General features: G+C 42.8%; 2 protein-coding genes across 3 annotated transcripts in view; one reads left to right on the top strand and one right to left on the bottom strand.

Moving 5' to 3' along the window:
* The window catches only part of LOC124034924 (histone-lysine N-methyltransferase NSD3-like), a 35,075-nt gene extending 28,714 nt beyond the window's left edge, over window positions 1-6,361 (bottom strand). The window contains exon 1 of the mRNA XM_046348319.1: window positions 6,313-6,361. Within this exon, the coding sequence (XP_046204275.1) occupies window positions 6,313-6,361 (49 nt within the window). The remainder of the gene's footprint in view (window positions 1-6,312) is intronic.
* LOC124036447 (LETM1 domain-containing protein LETM2, mitochondrial-like) lies at window positions 723-22,639 on the top strand. 2 transcript variants are annotated; one of them, XM_046351044.1, is made up of 10 exons: window positions 723-966; window positions 5,834-5,902; window positions 6,211-6,738; window positions 11,873-12,016; window positions 13,193-13,336; window positions 13,555-13,878; window positions 14,079-14,198; window positions 16,560-16,655; window positions 17,427-17,495; window positions 17,935-22,639. In XM_046351044.1, exons 3-10 carry the CDS (start codon window positions 6,496-6,498, stop codon window positions 17,986-17,988), a joined length of 1,194 nt encoding a protein of 397 aa, XP_046207000.1. In that variant the 5' UTR covers window positions 723-966; window positions 5,834-5,902; window positions 6,211-6,495; the 3' UTR covers window positions 17,989-22,639. The 2 variants fall into 2 exon arrangements, with proteins under 2 accessions (XP_046207000.1, XP_046207001.1); XM_046351045.1 differs by lacking the exons at window positions 723-966; window positions 5,834-5,902; window positions 6,211-6,738; window positions 11,873-12,016 and adding an exon at window positions 12,314-12,624.
* Window positions 22,640-23,275: the final 636 nt, after the last annotated feature.

Genomic DNA, 23,275 nt, shown 5'->3' on the forward strand with positions numbered 1-23,275 from the left:
GACAGATATTAAAACATAGGCTACTGTACCTCAACATAGAAATGTGAGAAAAGCATTAGTGTGCAGGCTATATATTTCATAGTGTCGTCTTATATAATGTATAACTTACTATAATAGCCTACACTAGCCTGTGTGCAAATTGTGAGGCATGCAGTGAGTTCAATATCTATGTACTTTGGTTTGACCATATGTGCCATTTTATAGCACATGCCCACTCTTCAAACCAAATGTTATTTGTCACATGCGCCGAATGCTAACTTTCAAGCCCTTAACCAACAATGCAGTTTTAAGAAAAATAAGAGTCAAGAAAAATCTTGACTAAATAAACTAAAGTAAAAAATAAAAGAGAAACAATAAAAATAACAATAACGAGGCTATATACAGGGGGTCAATGCAAATAGTCCAGGTAGCCATTTGATTAACTGTTTAGCGGGCTTGGTGTAGAAGCCCTTAAGAAGCATTTTGGACCTAGACTTGGCGCTCCGGTACCGCTCTTTGATGCATATTAGAATGTAAAATCATACAGTATTTGTTATTATTACTTTATTAATGGTGCAATTTACGTTTGAAGGGAAGCTTCTTTTCAATCAAATGCAGTTAATCAAACCCCGATATGAGTGGGTCTTCCCTTTAAGTGGATTGGTTGCCACTGGGAAAAAATAACTTAATCTATTGGTCCTCAGCCCTGTCAAACAAGCCCATCCTCGCCTGATCTAGTACGTCAACAACAATCATGCTTATGTGAATTGCAATAACCTTTTCAGAGCAGCAGCAAAAAATGGGCGAAGTTGACCAAAAGGGACCTTTTTCGAAGGAATACTAGTAATAAACCCGTCGTAAATGTGTTTATTATCGTCGCTCATCTTCAATCAGCCGACTACTGTGAATGGATTGTACTATTTTGTTATTTTAGATCAGCCTTACGACGCCCAGTCGGCAGCCATAGCAGGACATTTGACATTCGAGGTAAGTTAAGAAACAAACCTCATCGTCAATCGACTTCCAATTTCAACTTGTATTAACATGTTTGCTCAGGTCATCCGATATTTTAGATGTTCCGTTGTCAAACTGTCAAAAGACTGCAGACGTTAGCTATTTAGCTAGCTAGTTTAACGGTCTTCATCCAATCTGCACATACTAGTTAGATAGCTAGCCACACTACTAACATGTTGTTGTTATTAACTAGCTAGCTATGGCGTGAGCTTGACAGTGGTTGCGTTGTGTCCAGATTGATAGTTTAGCAAATTGCCCCGTTCAGGCATCTTTCGAGAGTACGTTAGTAAGCTGGTCTGTACCTTTAGCTAGTCAAGTTACCAGTACCTAATGATTGTTCCTATGGCATGTCCTGTTTATGTTCTCATGTGACATAGTCATATGTCTAACTTTACTTACTCATAGCTAATGAAATGATCGCCTAGTATTATTAGAGCAATTAATCCACTTATGGAAACACAACATTGCTATCAGCAAAGATGATTGGAGATGTCAATTATTCTGCTAGCATACAGTCAATGCTCTGCATGCCGCGTCCTTTCCACCCGCCTCGCTCTTGCTTGCTTCGCACTCCCGCTTCTGGTGATTTTTTTGTTGATTTATCTGTGCGGTTTGGCCTTCAGCTGCTCGAAATTTGAGACAAAATATCCACAGGAAAGTATTCTTTTCCCGACTTTTTAGATAGCCGGTATATGGTTCGGTTCTGCACCAAAGTAAAATGTGTTCTGTTATATCTCGTCAATAGCTAAACCATGCTATGACAATGAAAATAACATTCTGAATCAGGGGAGGATGAACAACCATACACACTTGTGTATCATTTTAATATTATATATATTTTTTTGCAGATTGAAATCCGAACAATTTATTGTTCCCCACCCTCCCCTAATTGAGAATATACCATTTTCAATGTCATGGCAAACTTGTCAGTTCGACGACTTTTCTTGCAAAGGAGCAGATGAATACTCTCCCTCCGAGCCCTACAAGTGAAGGTCTCATAATACCCATAAAACCTAGCGGTCAAACAGGGAAATGGTTCGTATTGTTTTTCCACAGGGAATTTGAGAAACACTTGAATTAAAGGCTGTGTTTCTTGTAGGCTTACCATGTCGTGACGTTTTTATAATCTTGTAAATCTTTCTCGGACCAGGTGACTTTTATTAATATATTCAGCTCTATTTACTCTCAGATTCGAAAATGAGCACGAAAATAGACATCATGCAAGACTACAAATCCCTGCAAGCTCCTGCATGTCATTTCTAGTCGACACCTTTGCCTACAGGTGAACTGCACAAGACAGTTCACATAATTGTCCATTTAAAGACATTTAGCCAATTAATTAATTACTAAATTTAACTAACATTAGATATATAAGATATTATGGCATTTGTAGTTATTTATGATAGCCACATTAGCAGCTAATTAGCGTTTCATTTTTTGGGGGGTAAATACATATTAATATATTGATAAGCGTCACATTGTCGTAGAGAGATTTACACGGATATCAAAACATTATGCTATGCCAGGGTAAGCCTACACAAAACACAGCCCTTATTCGAAGTGTTTCGAAAATCACCTATGGGAAAAAGTAATGGTGGGAAAACAATTGGAACCATTTCCTCGTTCGACCGCAAGGTTTTATGGGTATGACTCATACTGTGGTACTTGTCGTGCAGTTAAAGATCCAGGGAAGGAGTTTCCATTGACACACTTAACAGCCAAGTGATGTCAATTTCGGGATGTGAAACGTGGAACAAATGGACAATTAGTCCACAGAATGACTACACATGTTTCTTATTTTCTTCTCTAAAGATAATTTCAAATTCAAATTCTTCTCTTTTTTTCACAATTAAGTAATTCAAGGATGTGTACACCAACATCTTGATGCATGTCATGATGACACTTACCTGTCTCGATCAATGTGAGAAGATTTATAATAGACAAGATATTGGCGTACACAATGTTGGATTACATAATGGAGCAAAACATTTATTTAATTGAATAACGGAGCATTTTCTAAATTTAAATGAACTCCCTGCAACTAGATATTGACATTAGTTGTCTTCCAAGTCTGGAATTGAAGTATTGGTCAAATGGTCTGTGCTACGCCAAGACATTTAGGGTTGTGCCAATATATATGATTCATTCGGATATTGTGATATTTGACATTGACGAGATATTGTGAAGTGCAAGAAGATATATCGTGATGTTCAAGACTACTCTATTTGAACTTTATAAATCAACTGCAGTTTTATCAGTTAGGCTGTATCAATATGTTGAAAATAATGTCTAAATGAATTAACTAAGCCTTGTAAAAATGATTTGACATACTAAGATTATTTAATACGTTTGTGATTAGAGTATCGTAAATAAGCACAAAAATTACACAGTTTGGAATTATCTAGTCATTATCGGCGCAAAAACGATTATATCGGATATCGCAACATTTTGAGTAGCATATCGTAGAAGAGGACTCCCCAAATTTCGCCCAACCCTTATGACATTAGCCCGCTACAATCTGCTAACTAGCCTACACACAGTCTTTGAGTCATCGGCCTATCAACACGTATATACTTATCATGCTAAATCTTAGGGCTGTGACAAATGGAAAAATGTTCTTAAAGTTTAAACAGCCATTTTTTTCTGTTTAGACGATAAGAAACAAATCATACAATTTCATGTGAATTCACAAGGCAAAAGGGTATAACCGCTAAGGGGCAATGCAGTTCCATCTCACCGCAGTCATGGCTACTCCTTCCCTCCATCCCTGGGTCTAATCTGTGCAACCCTTTCAGATTTGGAAAGATGTAGTGGTGGAGCGTCCTCGATTCCTTACACGTCGACTCCTGGTGTCAACTCCCGTTCTGAGTGTCAATATTTGATTCAGCTAGGAATCAACTCCTAAGAATCAGTATTTTTGTAACGGAGGAGACTGATTAGTTGCAGTACTTCCGAGAACACAAACACTTGCATATTTCATAGCGAGAGGGGAGGGGCATAGTATAGACAGGTTTTCCACCAGATAGACAGTCAGAACCATTCACTAGGCCTATCTATCGGTAATCAAAAGCTGTATCTTGCAATGGAATGCTGTATCTTGCAATTTCTTGGATTGGATTGTCCACAACTTCGGTAAAGCAGAGCCTAACATCAGTGAATTGGCTAGGATTTTCCACATACAACAGACTGAAGACTGAACACACATTCACATTAACGAAGAGAAAGAGCAGACGAGCCAGCGCGAAGGAGGAAGGAAGTAGAGGTCGACCGATTAATCAGCATGGCCGATTAATTAGGGCCGATTTCAAGTTTTCATAACAATCGGAAATTGGTATTTTTGGGTGCCGATTTTTTATTATGATTTTTTTATTTAAAAAAATGTTTTATACCTTTATTTAACTAGGCAAGTCAGTTAAGAACACATTCTTATTTTCAATGACGGCCTAGGAACGGTGGGTTAACTGCCTTTTTCAGGGGCAGAACGGCCGATTTTTACCATGTCAGCTCGGGGGATCCAATCTTGCAACCTTACAGTTAACTAGTCCAACACAATAACGACCGGCCTCTCTCTCGTTGCACTCCATAAGGAGACTGCCTGTTACGCGAATGCAGTAAGCCAAGGTAAGTTGCTAGCTAGCATTAAACTTATCTCATAAAAACAATCAATCATAATCACTAGTTAACTACACATGGTTGATGATATTACTAGATATTATCTAGCGTGTCCTGCGTTGCATATAAGCTGACTGAGCATACACGCATACAAGTATCTGACTGAGCGGTGGTAGGCAGAAGCAGGCTCGTAAACATTCATTCATTCGCTCTTCGTTGTGCGTCAAGCATTGCGCTGTTTTTGACTTCAAGCCTATCAACTCCCGAGATGAGGCTGGTGTAACCGAAGTGAAATGGCTAGCTAGTTAGCGCGCGCTAACTAGAGGGACGGAAGCTATACTGTTACACTGGCAATACTAAAGTGCCTATTAGAATATCCAATAGTCAAAGGTTAATGAAATACAAAGGGTATAGAGGGATATAGTCCCAGAATTCCTATAATAACTACAACCTAAACTTCTTACCTGGGAATATTGAAGACTCATGTTAAAAGGAACCACCAGCTTTCATATGTTCTGAGCAAGGAACTGAAACGTTACCTTTCTTACATCACACATATTGCACTTTGACTTTCTTCTCCAACACTTTGTTTTTGCATTATTTAAACCAAATTGAACATGTTTCATTATTTACTTGAGGCTAAATTGATTTTATTGATGTATTATATTAAGTTAAAATAAGTGTTCATTCAGTATTGTTGTAATTGTCATTATTACAACAAAAAAACACAAAAATGGTTGATTAATCGGTATCGGCTTTTTTGGTCCTCCAATAATCGGTATCGGTATCGGCGGCGAAAAATTATAATTGGTCGACCTCTAGAAGGAAGGGAGAGAGAGAGAGTGAGGAGGGGGCAGGCAGAAAGAACCATGTGCACATCTTGGTAATGTCTTGGTAATCTGTATCTCGCATATTCACCAAAGTAGCCCAAAGTAGCCTAATCTTTCCCAAGGCCTTTTTATAGCCTATCATATTCTATAACACGTCAAATAAATAATGTTTTGTGATAACTGCACTGTGATTTAAACATTTTCGCTTAGTGATTTTTTTCTAAACGTTAACGATCCCAATGTTGTTTTAACGTTTAAATGTCACACCCCTACTAAATACATTACAAAGCCATGGGGTTCAAAATTAAATAGCTTGACACTATACATCCATCAGTCCTAGAAAATTGTAAAGTAACATTATTTATTCATTTCACTGATCTTGTTGTTCACCCTTTCAGGAGACCTGGATTTGCCAGTGCAATGGCAGTGTTCAGTCCACAGGTGCTTCTGGCAGTAACAAGATCAAGGTAGGAGACCAGGTCCCCTTCTCTACATTAGAAACCATTTAGACCTGCACTAACCTCTACTACACATACAGTGGGGCCACTGTCTGTGTCCACAAGATCCCTGGGTGCTAAATCAGTTGATTAACACTCAGGAAGTCTTTTGGAAGAGTTGAATATGTAAACAAGCTAACTGTAAATACAGCAGGTGGTCATTGGTCTTGTCTACTTTACAGCAGTGTGTATGACTGACTGCTGTAGTGAAAGTAAGGATACTTCTCATATGACCAGGCAGTCACTGACATACAGATGTATCTGTGTTCTGTCTCCAGGGGATCTTACCTGCTGTCTAAAAGGCACAGCTGCTGTCCCCTCCCCTCCACTGCTTACGTCCACCACCACCTGGACCCCGCCAGCCGCCTGTCACCCCTAACCTCCCTCAGGCACTCCAGGTCTGGCTATCCTCAGTGCGTTCGGCTCCATGGCGCCAGACCCCACAGCACCACCCTGCTGGCCAGATCTCTGCACAGCTCCTGTGTCTGGCTGCAGGGCACCAAGGAGGACACCAAAGCCCCCGCCACCCCAGCCCAGGATGACCCCCCCAGGGACCCCCAAGAATGGCCCCTCTGTCCCCGCACCCCAATCTCCAGCCCCTGCTCCCCCCCGCTGCCGTCACTGTAGCGGCTGCAGCTGCCCCTACTGTCCAGGTAGTGAGGAAGTCTATTGGCCAGAGGGTAGTGGATGAGCTGAAGCACTACTACAATGGTTTCAGGCTGCTGGGAATCGATACCAAGATCGCAGGGAGGATGGTGTGGAGACTGCTGCACGGACAACTGCTCTCACGCAGGGAGAGGAGACGGGTAAGGCCGGGGGAGTGATACAAATTAACCAATGTTTCATCTTGCTGTTCCATCCCAGATGTTAGCCACCATGGCCCATAACGTCCCACCAATGGACAGCTTAGCTGACAATATCACAAAAACTTTGTGTTTGCCTCAAAGGGGCAGAAGGCCATGTGTTGTAATGGTTCTGGGTGACCAGGTAGCTAGCAGCAATGACAAGAAACTGTCATGTTGTGAATCATGTGTCTTGTTTCAGCATGGTTGATCTTGTTGTTGATACCATGTCTTATTTTGAGGTGTTTTGACTGATGTCAAATTTGCTAGCTAGCAAACCAACATCTGTAATGTTGTATTTGAGAGTACTCATTGCGCAACTTCATTTATGTTTTCAATAAACATTGGATACAAAATATAGTTTACATGTTATAAGCAATCTTAGCCAATCCCACCTGTTTTGCCCTATAGTTACGTACGCGTCGGTTTTGTTGCTAAACAACCAATCCGTCTATTGGTTCCACCGATCTTCTGACCAACACTGGATGAGACTAGAGCTTGGTTAGACTTAATGATGATGATCAGTATAAAAACATTGATTGAAAGTGCTGAGCTGTATTTGACCTGTATGTGACTATGTTTTGTGTTGACCCTAAACTGTTTCCTGCATATTGCCCTCACGGCAGCCAGCATGTGTATAGTAGGTCAGACTGTCATTGTTGTGACTATTGATGTAACCATGCAGGAAGTGTAGGCTGAACTCTCTGTGTCTAACATGTTCCTGAAGGAGTAAATAAAAGGCTTGGGCAATATACAGTGTATTTAGAAGTACCGGACATATGATTTTAAATACAGAGAAATACAAAAACGTTTTTTTTTTTTTTTTTTGGGGGGGCTCTGGGGGTGAGTGCTACACTACTGCTTATAACTATATAACTATAAGAAATCTAAGATATGTCAAATAAGTTATACCCAGCTCAGGGCTCCAGCTATGCATTTGGTTTACTAACTTGCTAGCTAAGTGGCTAGATGTCAAGATCAAGCTTCTTGGTTCCAGCAGAGACATTCAATCCCCTCCTGGATCAAGATTCCTTGTGCCCCCCCACCCCAAAAAATTAAAACGCGCCCCTTATGTGCACTTCTGGTAATACCATATTCCCCGGTATGGTACAGAGATGGTATGAAAATCGGGATACTGCCAAACCCTAGTAAATAACAGGGTGAGTCATAATTTATGCCTGAGGGCAGGATGAGAGAACCTTGGATGCGCCCCAAATGGCACCCTATTCCCTATATAGTGCACTAGTTTTGACTATGACCTCATACATTTACATTACATTTAAGTCATTTAGCAGACGCTCTTATCCAGAGCGACTTACAAATTGGTGCATTTACCTTATGACATCCAGTGGAACAGTCACTTTACAATAGTGCATCTAAATCTTAAATGGGGGGGGGGTGAGAGGGATTACTAATCCTATCCTAGGTATTCCTTAAAAGGTGGGGATTCAGGTGTCTCCGGAAGGTGGTGATTGACTCCGCTGTCCTGGCGTCGTGAGGGAGTTTGTTCCACCATTGGGGGGCCAGAGCAGCGAACAGTTTTGACTGGGCTGAGCAGGAGCTGTACTTCCTCAGTGGTAGGGAGGCGAGCAGGCCAGAGGTGGATGAACGCAGTGCCCTTGTTTGGGTGTAGGGCCTGATCGGAAGCCTGGAGGTACTGAGGTGCCGTTCCCCTCACAGCTCCGTAGGCAAGCACCATGGTCTTGTAGCGGATGCGAGCTTCAACTGGAAGCCAGTGGAGAGAGCGGAGGAGCGGGGTGACGTGAGAGAACTTGGGAAGGTTGAACACCAGACGGGCTGCGGCGTTCTGGATGAGTTGTAGGGGTTTAATGGCACAGGCAGGGAGCCCAGCCAACAGCGAGTTGCAGTAATCCAGACGGGAGATGACAAGTGCTTGGATTAGGACCTGCGCCGCTTCCTGTGTGAGGCAGGGTCGTACTCTGCGGATGTTGTAGAGCATGAACCTACAAAAGTACTGCACTATATAAGGAATTGGGTCCCATTTGAGATGGGGATTTGATACGTATAACGTGATGACACAGCTCCATCTTGGGGAATCCAATTCAGAGGGTGTCCTGTTTCTAACAGTGACTGCAGTTGGTTGAAGGGTTTCACGGTCTAGACGAGCAGCACTTTCTCTGCTAACTAGTACCCTCCATGTTGACGCTCAACACTCCATGACAATAATAACATGATAAGAATTCCCATTAGAATACTAAATCTATGGCTCTGAAGTGGGGTGCTTTTCGTAAATTCGCTTTCGCTATCCTCCGATTTCAGAGCACTCTCATCTGAGTGTGCCAGAGTTTAGAATATTTGAGGAATTTACGAACGCTCAACACCCGTTCGAATATGTCAGCAAATGTTGTCAAAAAAGCGTAGTTAAATTATTGCCAGCAGCACAGTTAGTCACCAACGCTCTAGAGAACATGGAAACAGCCTAACCAGCTCTGCCAGAGTGAGTAAAACGGTCAGGGTGGGGTGTTCTCTCATTTGTGTCTGGAAGTAGCTAGCAAGCTAGCCAACCGTAGCCAGTTAACTTGGGTGCTTGACTGCCGTTGTGAGGTCAGAACGCACGGATCAACCCTACTCCTCGGCCAGAGCGTCCAGTGTGAGCTCTGAACGCTCAGAGAGCGAAATGCTCTGAATTTACAAATGGACAATCTGACAATGCTCTGAATTTACAAATGGACAATCTGACAATGCTCTGAATTTACAAATGGACAATCTGACAATGCTCTGAATTTACAAATGGACAATCTGACAATGCTCTGAATTTACAAATGCCCAAAGGGCACTCTGAGCGCACTGGCACTCCAGATTGAATTTGCGAACATACCCATGGTCTTACTGTACATCCTACAGTTACCAAAGAAAGCGTTGGCATACTGTAGTCTCATGTGATTCTCATAGATCTGTCTTATGTAACAAGTGCCTTTCAGTTAATTGGAGGCCAGGATTTACAGCAACGTAGTACTTTAGGAGTACCAGGAACCGGAGAATCATGAAACAATGATCAGCTGATCACCTCAATCTCTGGGAGGTGTTCAGCAGTCAGGCCCATAACAGGGAAAGGTGTTACCCATTGAACTTGTTAAACCAGTAACAATGCTGCTCATTTTTGCTTTCAGTTTGAACATGTTGTTTTCTCTCGTTGTGCCTATTTGATCGCAACCAAAGGAGTCCACCACATGCTGTGAGCTATTCTAGTTGAACACTCAGGCAATTTTAGAAGCCCTCCTGTTGGCCATAGTGACAAAATCTCATTTCCCGAATTTCTACACATTTTGCTATGTGGTGAACATAACATTTTGCAGTTTTAAAGCACATTTCCTGCAATTATACACATTTTGCCATGGCTTATGCTATCTGAGTGACTCAAACATTATTACAATATCAATGGGGGCTCAATAACATGGGAAAAAACTCCTGAATGCTGCATCTTTGGAATTTTAGATTGTTTGTCCTGGAAGAGGATCTTATAAAAATATATATTGAGGTAAATTTTTCTACCTACTTTATATCTTGTTTTAGTCCTTTAAGTTTACACTGAAAATGGACATAGGTGGCCCGCCCAATACTTTTCAATGCAGAAAAAAAAGTCCTCTGACTTCAGCCTCCAGGTTCATCAGTAAGGTGGATTTAGAAGGATGTATTGACCCTATTGCCTCAATGATTCAGGATAGACACCAACAGAATTTGTTCTTAACTGACTTGCCTAGTTAAATAAAGGTTTCAAAAAACAGCCCGCCGTGTGACCCATGCTGTGTGAATGCCATGGTAGAGCTTTACTCGGCACCGGATCTATTTTAGAAAGACTCACAGTCCTGGTAGTTTGCCAGAGACGGAGGGACAGAATCCTAACATAGTGTGGGTCAAGGTGGAATCCTTCTTGTCTCATAGTTTAATATGTGACAACAGACATTCGTTTTGGTGACTTGGGAGGTCAAAATGAAAAAAATAACATTTTTGTGAAAAAGTTTTGTTGGTCACATTTAAAAAATGTTTTTGTCAGTCACATTTCTAAATGTTTGGGATCCACTCTGTACATAGGTGTTGTGCACTGCAAAACTCACATTGCATCACTGTATCTTCTATAATGCCAAGAAACCATATGGCAATGTTTGGCTTCCAACCTCTGTTATTCTCTCTTTCTGTCTCTGCCGCTCTCTCTTGTTCTCTCTCTTTCTCTCTCTCTCTCTCTCTCTCTCTCTCTCTCTCTCTCTCTCTCTCTCTCTCTCTCTCTCTCTCTCTCTCTCTCTCTCTCTCTCTCTCTCTCTCTCTCTCTCTCTCTCTCTCTCTCTCTGTCTCTCTCTCTCTCTCTCTCTCTCTGTCTCTCTCTCTCTCTCTCGCTGTCCTCTCTCACTCTGCCGCTCTCTCTCTCTTGTCTCTCGCTCTGGCTCTCTCTCTCTCTCTCTCTCTCTCTCTCTCTCTCTCTCTCTCTCTCTCTCTCTCTCTCTCTCTCTCTCTCTCTCTCTGTCTCTCTCTCTCTCTCTCTCTCTCTCTCTCTCTCTCTCTCTCTCTCTCTCTCTCTCTCTCTCTCTCTCTGTCTCTCTCTCTCTCTCTCTCTCTCTCTCTCTGTCTCTCTCTCTCTCTCTCTCTCTCTCTCTCTCTCTCTCTCGCTGTCCTCTCTCTCTGTCTCTCTCTCTCTCTCTCTCTCTCTCTCTCTCTCTCTCTCTCTCTCTCTCTCTCTCTCTCTCTCTCTCTTCTCTCTCTCTCTCTCTCTCTCTCTCTCTCTCTCTCTCTCTCTCTCTCTCTCTCTTCTCTCTCTCTGTCTCTGTCTCTGTCTCTCTCTCTCTCTCTCTCTCTCTCTCTCTCGCTGTCCTCTCTCACTCTGCCGCTCTCTCTTGTTCTCGCTCTGGCTCCTCTATCTCTCTCTCTCTCTCTCTCTCTCTCTCTCTCTCTCTCTCTCTCTCTCTCGCTATGGCTCCTCTCTATATCTCACGCTCTCTCGCTCCTCTCTCTGTCTCTTGCTATGTCTCTCTCTTCTCTCTTTCTCCCCCTATCTCTTCTCTCATTCCTTTCCTTTGATGTTGTTACTTATCGTTGTCAGACATGTTACTGTTTGGTTTGCTAAGTGTTGTCTGTGTCTCTCCAGCTGATGAGGACGTGTGCTGACCTTTTCCGCCTGCTACCCTTCATGGTCTTCATCATTGTCCCCTTCATGGAGTTCCTGCTTCCCGTCTTCCTCAAGCTCTTCCCTGAGATGCTGCCCTCCACCTTCGAGACAGAGACCAAGAAGGCACGTTTTTCACGCTGTTACAATGTTAATGACCCTGTTGTATGCTGCTTATCAATGGTCTAAACTTGCTTCCTTGTTTCCTCTCCTTCATCTGGACTGATCTGAGGTCATGATATTTTAGGTGAAAATGGCTGTTTTCCTGTTCTTCCATATCAATGCAGATGAAAGGAGACAAAAGTACACCATTGAGATGCACCCCAGTAGGAGATATCCTTCCACAGATCTGTAGGCCAGTAGAATAAGCAGGGGTGTGTCCCAATAATCTCTCCTTTCTCCCGACGTGTGCACTTGTTCACCTCCCTTCATATATTTGACAGTGCATTACTGTTCTAAGAAACTCTTTAGCCCATGCCTACACCAATCCAATGTTTTTACATTTGTCAGGAATAGTGAACGAGTGCACACTTCAGGAAGCAAGAGAGATTATTGGGATATACCCCAGGTCTTTGTGTGGGATTAGCCCCAGTAGGCCTGACCTGTCGGGTCTAATGGTCCCTGTCTGCTCATGGCTGAATGGCTCTCAGATATGTCCTCCTGCTCCTGTGCCACAGTGGTGCCTGGCCTGGCCTCTCACATCATGGCCGTTGGGATACCAACAGGAAGCAGTGGTAAAGACCACCATTAGCCAACTTGTGCATTTTGAAGTGGGATTGTTTTCAATTATGAACTGGGTGGTTTGAGCCCTGAATGCTGATTGGATGACAGCCGTGGTATATCAGACCGTATACTATGACAAAACATTTATTTTTACTGCTCTAATTACATTGGTAACCAGTTTATAATAGCGATAAGGCACTTCTTGGGTTTCCTAGGTAATGATTAAAAGGGTATATTTAAGCAATAAGGCATGGGGGTGTGGTATATGGCCAATATACCACGGCTAAGGGCTGTGTCTAGGCATTCCACTGCGTCGTGCCTAAGAAAAGCCCTTAGCCATGGTATATTGGCCATATACCACACCCCCATGCCTTATTGCTTAAATATACCCTTTTAAACATTACCTAGCAACTTGATCAAATGCGATTGATGCTCCTTTTTAGAACATTCTAAACCAATTGCTATTAGCTACTGCTGGATTATGCATAAGGACCATTTGAGAAATCTTTATAATAATATAATAATCTCTTTCTCCTATCTTTCTCTCCCTCTCTCTTTCTCCCTTTTCTTTCTCTTTAGGTAGAGAAGCAGAAAAAGGGTCTTGCTGCTAAGCTGGAGCTGGCTAAGTTCCTCCAGGAGACTATAGCAGAGATGGCCAAGAGGAACAAGACTAAGGCTTTGACCGAGGACGAGACACAGCGCTTCTCCACCTACGTACAGAAGGTAATTTAGCCAGGGGGCAAAGGTCACTCATCCAAAGCTCTGATTCATGATTTCATGAGTGTTTCAAATTTTCATCCCGTTGTGTTCGGTAGCCCCTGTCAAAAGGTCTTTCAGACCTGATAACGCTCAAGATGTGATTATACGTCCTAAGCCTCTCTGCATGACTAGAGTCCCAAGACTGCTCTAACTAACCCCTGTCCTCCCTCTGTCATCTCCAGGTTCGTCACACAGGGGAGCAGCCCACCACTAAGGACATTGTCAAGTTCTCCAAACTGTTTGAAGACGAGTTGACGCTGGAGCATCTAGAGCGCCCCCAGCTGGTGGCCCTGTGTAAGCTGCTAGAGCTACAGCCCATAGGAACCAATAACCTGCTCCGCTTCCAGCTGATGATGCAGCTGAGAACCATCAAAGCAGATGACGAGTTGATAGCCACTGAGGGTGTGCCTGCTATGAGTGTGTCAGAGCTACAGGCAGCATGTCGTAGCAGAGGGATGAGGTCACTGGGTCTGACCACTGACCAGTTACGTCAGCAGATGCAACAGGTCAGACACTCAACCTATCTATCTGCAGATCACCTTGTTAAAGATGCATAACTTCAAGCCAGTAAAGGAATCAATCTATTAATTGTATTATAAGATATGCGTCCCAAATGGCACCCTATTTCTAAGGGAATAGGGTGCCATTTTGGACAACAAACAATTGGCTTCTTCAGTGACCCGCAACCTGTCTCTGTCTGTTCTAGTGGTTGGACCTGCACTTGAAGGAGAACGTTCCTCCCTCTCTGCTGCTGCTCTCCAGAGCCATGTACCTGACTGACGTCAAACCCATCATACCCGTCATACCCCCTGTACCCAAACTAGAGGTAAGACATCATACCCCCTGTACCCAAACTAGAGGTAAGACATCATACCCCCTGTACCCAAACTAGAGGTAAGACATCATACCCCCTGTACCCAAACTAGAGGTAAGACATCATACCCCCTGTACCCAAACTAGAGGTAAGACATCATACCCCTGTACCCAAACTAGAGGTAAGACATCATACCCCCTGTACCCAAACTAGAGGTAAGACATCCCCCTGTACCCAAATAAGACATCCCCTGTACCCAAACTAGAGGTAAGACATCATACCCCCTGTACCCAAACTAGAGGTAAGACATCATACCCCCTGTACCCAAACTAGAGGTAAGACATCATACATACCCAAACTAGAGGTAAGACATCCCCTGTACCCAAACTAGAGGTAAGACATCATACCCCCTGTACCCAAACTAGAGGTAAGACATCATACCCCTGTACCCAAACTAGAGGTAAGACATCATACCCCCTGTACCCAAACTAGAGGTAAGACATCATACCCCTGTATCCAAACTAGAGGTAAGACATCATACCCCCATACCCAAACTAGAGGTAAGACATCATACCCCTGTACCCAAACTAGAGGTAAGACATCATACCCCTGTACCCAAACTAGAGGTAAGACATCATACCCCCTGTACCCAAACTAGAGGACATCATACCCCTGTACCCAAACTAGAGGTAAGATGTATACCCCTGTACCCAAACTAGAGGTAAGACATCATACCCCTGTACCCAAACTAGAGGTAAGACATCATACCCCCTGTACCCAAATTAGAGGTAAGACATCATACCCAAACATACCCCCTGTACCCAAACTAGAGGTAAGACATCATACCCCCTGTACCCAAACTAGAGGTAAGACATCATAACCCAAACCCTGTACCCAAACTAGAGGTAAGACATCATACCCCCTGTACCCACCCAATTAGAGGTAAGACATCATACCCCTGTACCCAACCTAGAGACATCATTCCACCCCCTGTACCCAATTAGAGGTAAGACATCATACCCCCCAATTAGAGGTAAGACATCATACCCCTGTACCCAATCTAGAGGTAAGACATCATACCCCTGTACTAGAGGTAAGACCAAACCCAATTAGAGGTAAGACATCATACCCCCTGTACCCAATTAGAGGTAAGACACCTGTACCCAATTAGAGGTAAGACATCATACCCCCTGCACCCAATTAGAGGTAAGACATCATACCACCTGTACCCAATTAGAGGTAAGACATCATACCCCTGTACCCAATCTAGAGGTAAGACATCATACCACCTGCACCCAATTAGATGTAAGACATCATACCCCCTGTACCCAATTAGAGGTAAGACATCATACCCCCTGTACCCAAACTAGAGGTAAGACATCATACCCCCTGTACCCAATTAGAGGTAAGACATCATACCCCCCCTAGAGGTAAGACATCATACCCCCTGTACCCAATTAGAGGTAAGACATCATACCCCCTGTACCCAAACTAGAGGTAAGACATCATACCCCCTGTACCCATTAGAGGTAAGACACCCCCAACCAGCTCAGTTCAGATTGCTGAACGGTTATCTGATTCTAGGTTTGGGATCAAGGTACATTTCTGCCTTCAGTGAGTCCCATAGAAGCACAGGTTTCCCCGAGAACTAAGGCTTGACCATCAGATAATGGAGGCCTGCCCACATTCTCATGACTGTAGTGATGTAGAAATGCAGGTCAGCCATGTGAAGTACTGTATGTTCATGCTGCCAACTCTCTAAGGCTGAGTTTTCACAGCCCAATTGTGATATTTTTTCCACTAATTGGTCTTTTGAACTATCACAGCAGCTCTTTTCACATCAGATCTTTTTCAAAACTGATCTGATTGGTCAAAAGACTGTGTAAATGCAGCCTATGAGTCTCTATCACCACAACATTCTCAGGACACTCTGTGGAAGTGTCACGCCCTGACCATAGTTTGCTTTGTATGTTTCTATGTTTTGTTTGGTCAGGGTGTGATCTGAATGGGTCAGGGTGTGATCTATGTTGTATGTCTAGTTTGTCTGTTTCTGTGTTTGGCCTGATATGGTTCTCAGAGGCAGGTGTTAGTCATTGTCTCTGATTGGGAACCACATTTAGGTAGCCTGTTTTGTCATTGTGGGTTGTGGGTGATTGTCCATGTTAGTTGCTTGTGTCAGCACAGTTCGTATATAGCGTCACGGTCGTTGTTCATTTGTTTTGTTCAGTTTACTTCGTGTTTTCGTCATCCATTAAAATGATGCATTCACACCACGCTGCTCTTTAGTCCACTTCTTACGACGACCGTGACACGAAGGCACCACCGCTGCTTCCATTACTGGCTTTATCATTCCATTTGTGTTGTGTGTTGCAGAAGGCCACTCCTCCCCCAGCTGAGATCCCAGAGGGAAGCGCAGCTTCCTCCTCAGACTTACTGGTAGACCCAGCTCTGGTCATCAAAGACAGGCCGGTCAGTACACAGACACAAACACAACAACAAGGTTTCTGTTATGAAAATGTGGCTTTTTGAACAGCAGCGTTTTAATTTACCGGACATTGGAGAAATGTACCTGACCCATATGCATTGGATGTGTAACCTGATTAGGGCCTTCACCCACAGTGCTCAGAATGACTGAATTCACATTTCGATGGTAATTCATTTTAACAGAACAGTGTGCAGTTCCTTCTTGCCGAATACCGATGCCCACATTTACTTCTCCCCAGCCAACAAGATGAGTAATGAACAGGAAAATCACTAGCCTGTGTCAATCTACGATTCCCCATAGTAGAAAAGTTGACCTATTCTATTGGTCAGCTTGTCGAGAAAGAAATAGCCTATTCCAAACGGACTCTGGGACAGTTGTGGGACAATAAATCCCAAATTCATACAACCAGTAGGCCTAGGCTACATTAAAGTTGATATAAAACGATTGCTTCTAGATATGGTCTGATTTTGGCTAGGCTACACAGTAAAGGCTATAAAACATGATCACTTTTTTTATGGGAGGGAAATGGAATGCAACACATGATTGGATCATCACTCACGTTCCATCAAAACACAGCGTTTTCATTGGATAACAAATGCCAAAGATAGAAGGCATACAATATTCCCACAAATCATGAGCCCCTATCATGAGCTCGGTAGCTCTGGTCAAAGACAGACCGGTCAGGAATCTTCTCCAGGATGACCTGTGGAGCAGTATACAGTATCCTCATGTCTGGTGTGTTTCTGTTCCTCCAGGCGGAGGAGTTGAGAGACAAGGCTGCCATCATCTCAGACAAACCTCCTACCCCTGCCCAGGTCATCCAGGTCAGTCACCTTTGACCCCCAGTCATATACCCACAGGGATTAGTTACTAGATGGAATGGCAGAAAGTGCAGTGCTTCTCTAGCATGGCCAGATAGTGATGACCGCGAGGATAAACCAGTGCGTTTAAGCCCAATACTGTCTCATCTTTCTCACGACATCCTAGTCACACACACGCACACACACACACACTTGCTCTACGGGAACAAACAAGTGAACCATACAACAATTAACCATTTAGTAGTTAAATTACAGTATGCCCATAACAACAGGTTCCTAAAATATCAAGTCAATAAACACCATGCACTTATGTATGTAAACAAGCTATTTAAAAGTCTGTTTATTACATTTCTTAAAGTCCATGTCACCATAATTCAATGAATGCCATTGGTCTCTTTTTCATTGTTTGTTCCTAGAATAACCATTGTCCTCTGACCTGTAGGCTAAAGGAGCAGAGGCGTCCCAGAAGAGCAAGATGAGCGCCAACGGAGTGTGAGGAGGAGCTAACAGTGAGCAGGACTGCAGGGGCTTGACCACACCACAACCCCGTGTCCTCATGGGTGCGGGGGCTAGACAATCAAGCTAATCGACAACCTAAGGGATCAGTCAACCCAACCACCCGTCAACCCTCCTTAACGCCGCCTCCTCCTGATTCTAAGATCGCTTTATAGCTAAAGGGCTCGGTGTCTGATGGAGAGAGGGGTCATAATGTCATCATATAAGATGTTAATGCCATCAGACCAGACGGCATAAAGATGGCACTTTTGCTCTCTTTAATTCTGTCCATGGATCAGAACCCTCTCCTCTCTGGCTACACCTGGATTGAGGCCGCTGGCAGGCGTTTCAAACGGGACACACACCTCTGCTCTGTCTGTTCAGTCTCTGGTTCTTCTCACCTGCATCTATTTGGTTTCACGTTCATGCACTCCATCCATTGGGTTTCACACTCAAACTCAACAGGACAATGTAATGTAACGAAAACTCTGAAAAGATTAGGATGGATTAGGATAATTGTTTTGGGATCACAGTAACCCAGTGATGTAACAAATATTATTATTATTTTTATGTCCTTGAAGAGTGGACACCGGCTGGTTGGTTGGTCTGGTGTAACTTTAGTCTGTTTCACTTCAGATTGTATTTCGACTCATTCATTAGGCGCTGAAGCTGATTCCTCTTGACTAGATACACCTCAAAGACGAAAGCAGTGGGTGACCGCGGTATGTTAAAGGCTTCCACATGCTTCCCAGACGAAACAGTTCGGTAGAGTATGTGCATATATTATGCTAACATTTTGTGAAGCTTTTGTTCGTTTTGGTCAAGCGGAAGTTCGGAGCCGAAGTCTACACCCCTTCATCTGTGATTGTTCAACAGTAGGGATTCTCCGATAAAGTCTTTGTTGTCAATCAACTAGAGACAACTCATCTTCATTACATTTTTCTCATAAAGACATACTGCGCCAAACATCTTAGTTAGATGTACAATTCCGCAACTAAGATGTCTTGGGCAAAAACGTCAAAATTAATGACAGGTTTCTTGAGTTATCTTAGATTAATTCTGACTTTTGAGAAAGTGTACAGTCATTTTGAGACTGGCTACGGCGCTTGATGCTTTTTTGTCTTGTTTTTCAAGCAAGTGTATTTTAAGGGAGTATGCAAGCACACTCGTTCGGTTAGGCGCCAGCCGAGCTGAAGCATGCTGACGCCTTTATGGGTCATCACCTTGGTGTCGAGAAACGGTGGTGATTCAACATGTAGAGTTGTTGTGAAGTGAACAGAAAATTAAGAGCGACATTTTGGTCAGAGGTGATTGGACGGTCACCCGCTGCTTTGAAAAGGTGTGTTTTGTCTCTTCGAGTTGGCTGAATCACCTCCAGATCAGACTAACAAAAACCACCACCTCTTCCTCTTGTATATTTGTAAATACCCTGTACAATGTTCATTGTCTGGTAGAAAAGGTACAACTGCTCTGTCCAGTTGGTTTGCCATTCCCTCAAGCTCTCTCAAAACTAAAGAGTTCTATGAACTATTTCCCTCCTAATATTTTATTTTTTGTTTGTTGAATATTTCAATCTTAAGACTGGGCAACACTTCACTTTAACTTGCCTTTATGCCATGAAGTTACTCTCTAACTACCCTGGAAACCAGATTGTAATTGTTCAGATGTAAATGGTAATTGCAGATAAGGTACAAAACACTAATGTCTAAAGTAAGGACATTTTACAAATTATGTCCAGATAGTTACAGTGTAGTTGCATTTAATTACACCAGAAAATGTAACACGTGGTATCTATGCAATTTATTGTGAAGTGTCACCCTATGACTGAATGAAGTGGCATTGTGTAGTTGATTGCAGCTGTAAATAGTACATCAACATGGATTATTTTTGATTGTAAGAGTGTGAGAGAGATCACTCATTAACACAGAAGAGGCTGTAGTTGCGCCTAATTAAGCAATAAAGCCCGAGGAGGTGTGGTGTATATGGCCAATATACCACGGCTAAGGGCTTTTCTTAAGCATGACGCAACGCACAGCCCTTTTGCCGTGGTATATTAGCCATATATCACAAACCCCCAAGGAACCGTATTGCTATTAACTGGTTACCAATGTATGTGGAGCGGTAAAAACAAATATTTTGTCATACCCGTGGTATACGGTGTGATATACCACAGCTTTCAGCCAATCAGCATTCAAGGCTCAACCACCCAGTTTAAAACTTAATTATAAAAACAACCGCCAATCTGTGGACAATTAGCTTTTCTAATGGAATATACAGTGTATATATTGTGTTAATGCTATGATAGTACTACCGTTTATTTACACATTTAAAAGAAAGATAATACTTGACTGCTATTGGATATGATATATATATCTACAGAGAAATCTCAAATAATGAATTTGAGCGAAAATGCAGAATTTGCGAACTGTTAAAGGATTGCACTCGTGTTACATTTTATTTTAGAATGTGATTCTCAAAGAGCTTAAAAGATGGCCCCTATTTCATGCTGAAATGCCTAGTACATACCCTGCTTACATATAGAGTTAATACAACCATGTGAACGAGAAGGTTTTTAGAAGGTTTACCATATAAACATATGTGTACTCTACTGTATATGCTTTATGCTTCAGTGTGTGAGAGTGTGCGTTTGGTGTTGGCTTAGTATTGAGGAAAACCTTAAATTAGGGGATTACCTTTTTATGAACCTCTCCCACAACTCACCAACCAAATTACATTGTTTCATCATAGTGCATCTTCCTCTCCTCCCTCCCTCCTCCTGAGTGGATAATCGAAAGCAAGATGTCCACCCTTCTGCTTTGACCAATTCAACCTTCTCAGATCTGTTATTACTTCAAGGGAGTACTATGGGACCTGGAACACTTCTTTCCATCCCAACAGTTGATTTTTTACTTGGTTTAAGGATTGTTTAGAAAATGAATTTACAGGCAGAAGGTCTGTAACGAGGTGCTTTGTTACCTATGCTCTCTGGAGTGTCTCCTCTGCCCCTTCCACACGGGCTCTCATGGAAGATGTTTACACTGTGTTCCAATTCCCCTGCCTTGATTCCTTACCTTGTCTCCTATCCTTCATGTCTATACATGGCTGAATGGAATCCACTGTATTGCTTACGCTGCTACCTTTTTAGGTCCTTTTGGATCAATGATCATGAAGGAAATTAGATTAGGAAAGGAATGTGGGAGAGAATTAGGACACAGACTTGGAGACAAACGTAAACACCTGTATGAACCCTCTCACTCACATGCCCAATTCCAAACCCTTACCCCTAGACACTTGTTGGTACAAGCAATATAGTGAACATCACACCTAGGTGGAGCAGCACCGCATTGCTAATCGGTCGGTGTGTAGGATTAGGGGTTAGAGTTTGGTGTGGAGTTGGGTAACATGAACTTACTCCCAAAGGTATTTCTCATTGTCACACAGACCTGTGGAGAAAGACAGACAGACATTGTGGTATTTCAGTGTGTTGCTGTTGATAATTTGTGGTGAAATTGAGAGTTGATTTGGTCAGGAGAACTTTAATGGAACAGTAACTTATCCAATCATTTGATGGCAGATATGGTCAATGGTCCTACAGTAAGACTTGGGCTTGAATCAACTTAATATAATATTTGATACGCATTACTAGAACTAGCCACATAAGTCATCCATTGATATCATTGGGAGATTTGTTTAAAGGTTTGCGTGATGGACACATAACTGAGGTTAGGATTCAGCCTTTCACTCCTTGGACCTACACTGGGGGTATAAGGATGAGTGGAAATGCGCTTTGCAAATGTGTCCACAGGTATTGCACTGTATCATGTATTGATATGACTATTACAGACAGTACAAGACCGTGAGGCTGTGTGGAGTTTATACCTTCTGAATGATTGACGTCTGCACCTTTTGTCATAATGGATTCCATATAAAGCTCATAGATAGAGAACATACTCTTCTTAAACTTGTTTTCCTTGAAATTCCCTAATTTCTCTTCAAACAAGGCTTCTTTTTTCATAGTTTATTATTTCGTTTGGCAGAACTTATTTGTGTTACTAATATTAGCTAGCCTTGTGCAAACTCTGGACGTTATGACTATGACCTTGCAGGAGAGTGTTTGTGACTGATGGATGTTGATCATGGACGGCCATCCTGCCTAAAGAGCTACTGGGTATGCAGGCTTTTGATCCAGGCCAGCTCTACCATACCTGATTTAGCTAATCAAGGTTCTGATGATCAGCCGATGAGTAGAATGAGGTGTGTGTAAGAGCAGGAATAGAGCAAAAGCTTGCATAACCTTAGCTATCTGGGAAGAGGGATTGCTACCTCTGAAATAGAGGTTACCCCTAACCACAGATCGAGAATCACCTATCCCTAACAATAACCATTTGGGAGACGAAAACGTATCTGACCCTGTATCAGTGGTTATGGACAACCTCTACCTCCCCCTTTAGTGGCTTTCCTTGTGTAACAGACATTCTACCTCTCATGTTTACCCTCCTGTCCACTAAGCTCTGTAATGGAGGTCAGAAGACACTCAACCATGTACAAAATTGCTACATTATTTAACCTGCATTGAAACAATACATCATTCTACAGTGTCAAATGTCTGCTTGGTGGATGAAGTTCAGCATTACATTTATAAAAACCCTTTACACTTGAGTCCTGCGTCTTTATTTTTGGCAACAAACTTTTGCTACTACAGATGTCTGGCACTATGGATATCTGGCCCAGCTACTGACAGGCTAGGAGGTGCTTACATACATAAAGCTTCAGCATCTAAACTCAGCAAAAAAAGAAACATCCTCTCATTGTCAACTGTGTTTATTTTCAGCCAACTTAACATGTGTAAATATTTGTATGAACATAACAAGATTCAACAACTGAGACATGTGACTAACAGAAATGGAATAATGTGTCCCGGAACAAAGAGGGGGTCAAAATCAAAAGTAACAGTCAATATCTGGTGTGGCCACCAGCTGCATTAAGTATTGCAGTGCATCTACTCCTCATGGACTGCACCAGATTTGCTAGTTCTTGCTGTGAGATGTTACCCCACTCTTCCACCAAGGCACCTGTTAGTTCCCAGACATTTCTGGGGGGGAATGGCCCTAGCCCTCACCCTCCGATCCAACAGGTCCCAGACGTGCTCAATGGGATTGAGATCCGGGCTCTTTGCTGGCCATTACAGAACACTGACATTCCTGTCTTGCAGGAAATCACGCACAGAACGAGCAGTATGGCTGGTGGCATTGTCATGCTGGAGGGTATGTCAGGATGAGCCTGTGCAT

Source organism: Oncorhynchus gorbuscha, linkage group LG05, assembly GCF_021184085.1.
Source record: "Oncorhynchus gorbuscha isolate QuinsamMale2020 ecotype Even-year linkage group LG05, OgorEven_v1.0, whole genome shotgun sequence".
Classification (NCBI taxonomy): Eukaryota; Metazoa; Chordata; class Actinopteri; order Salmoniformes; family Salmonidae; genus Oncorhynchus; species Oncorhynchus gorbuscha.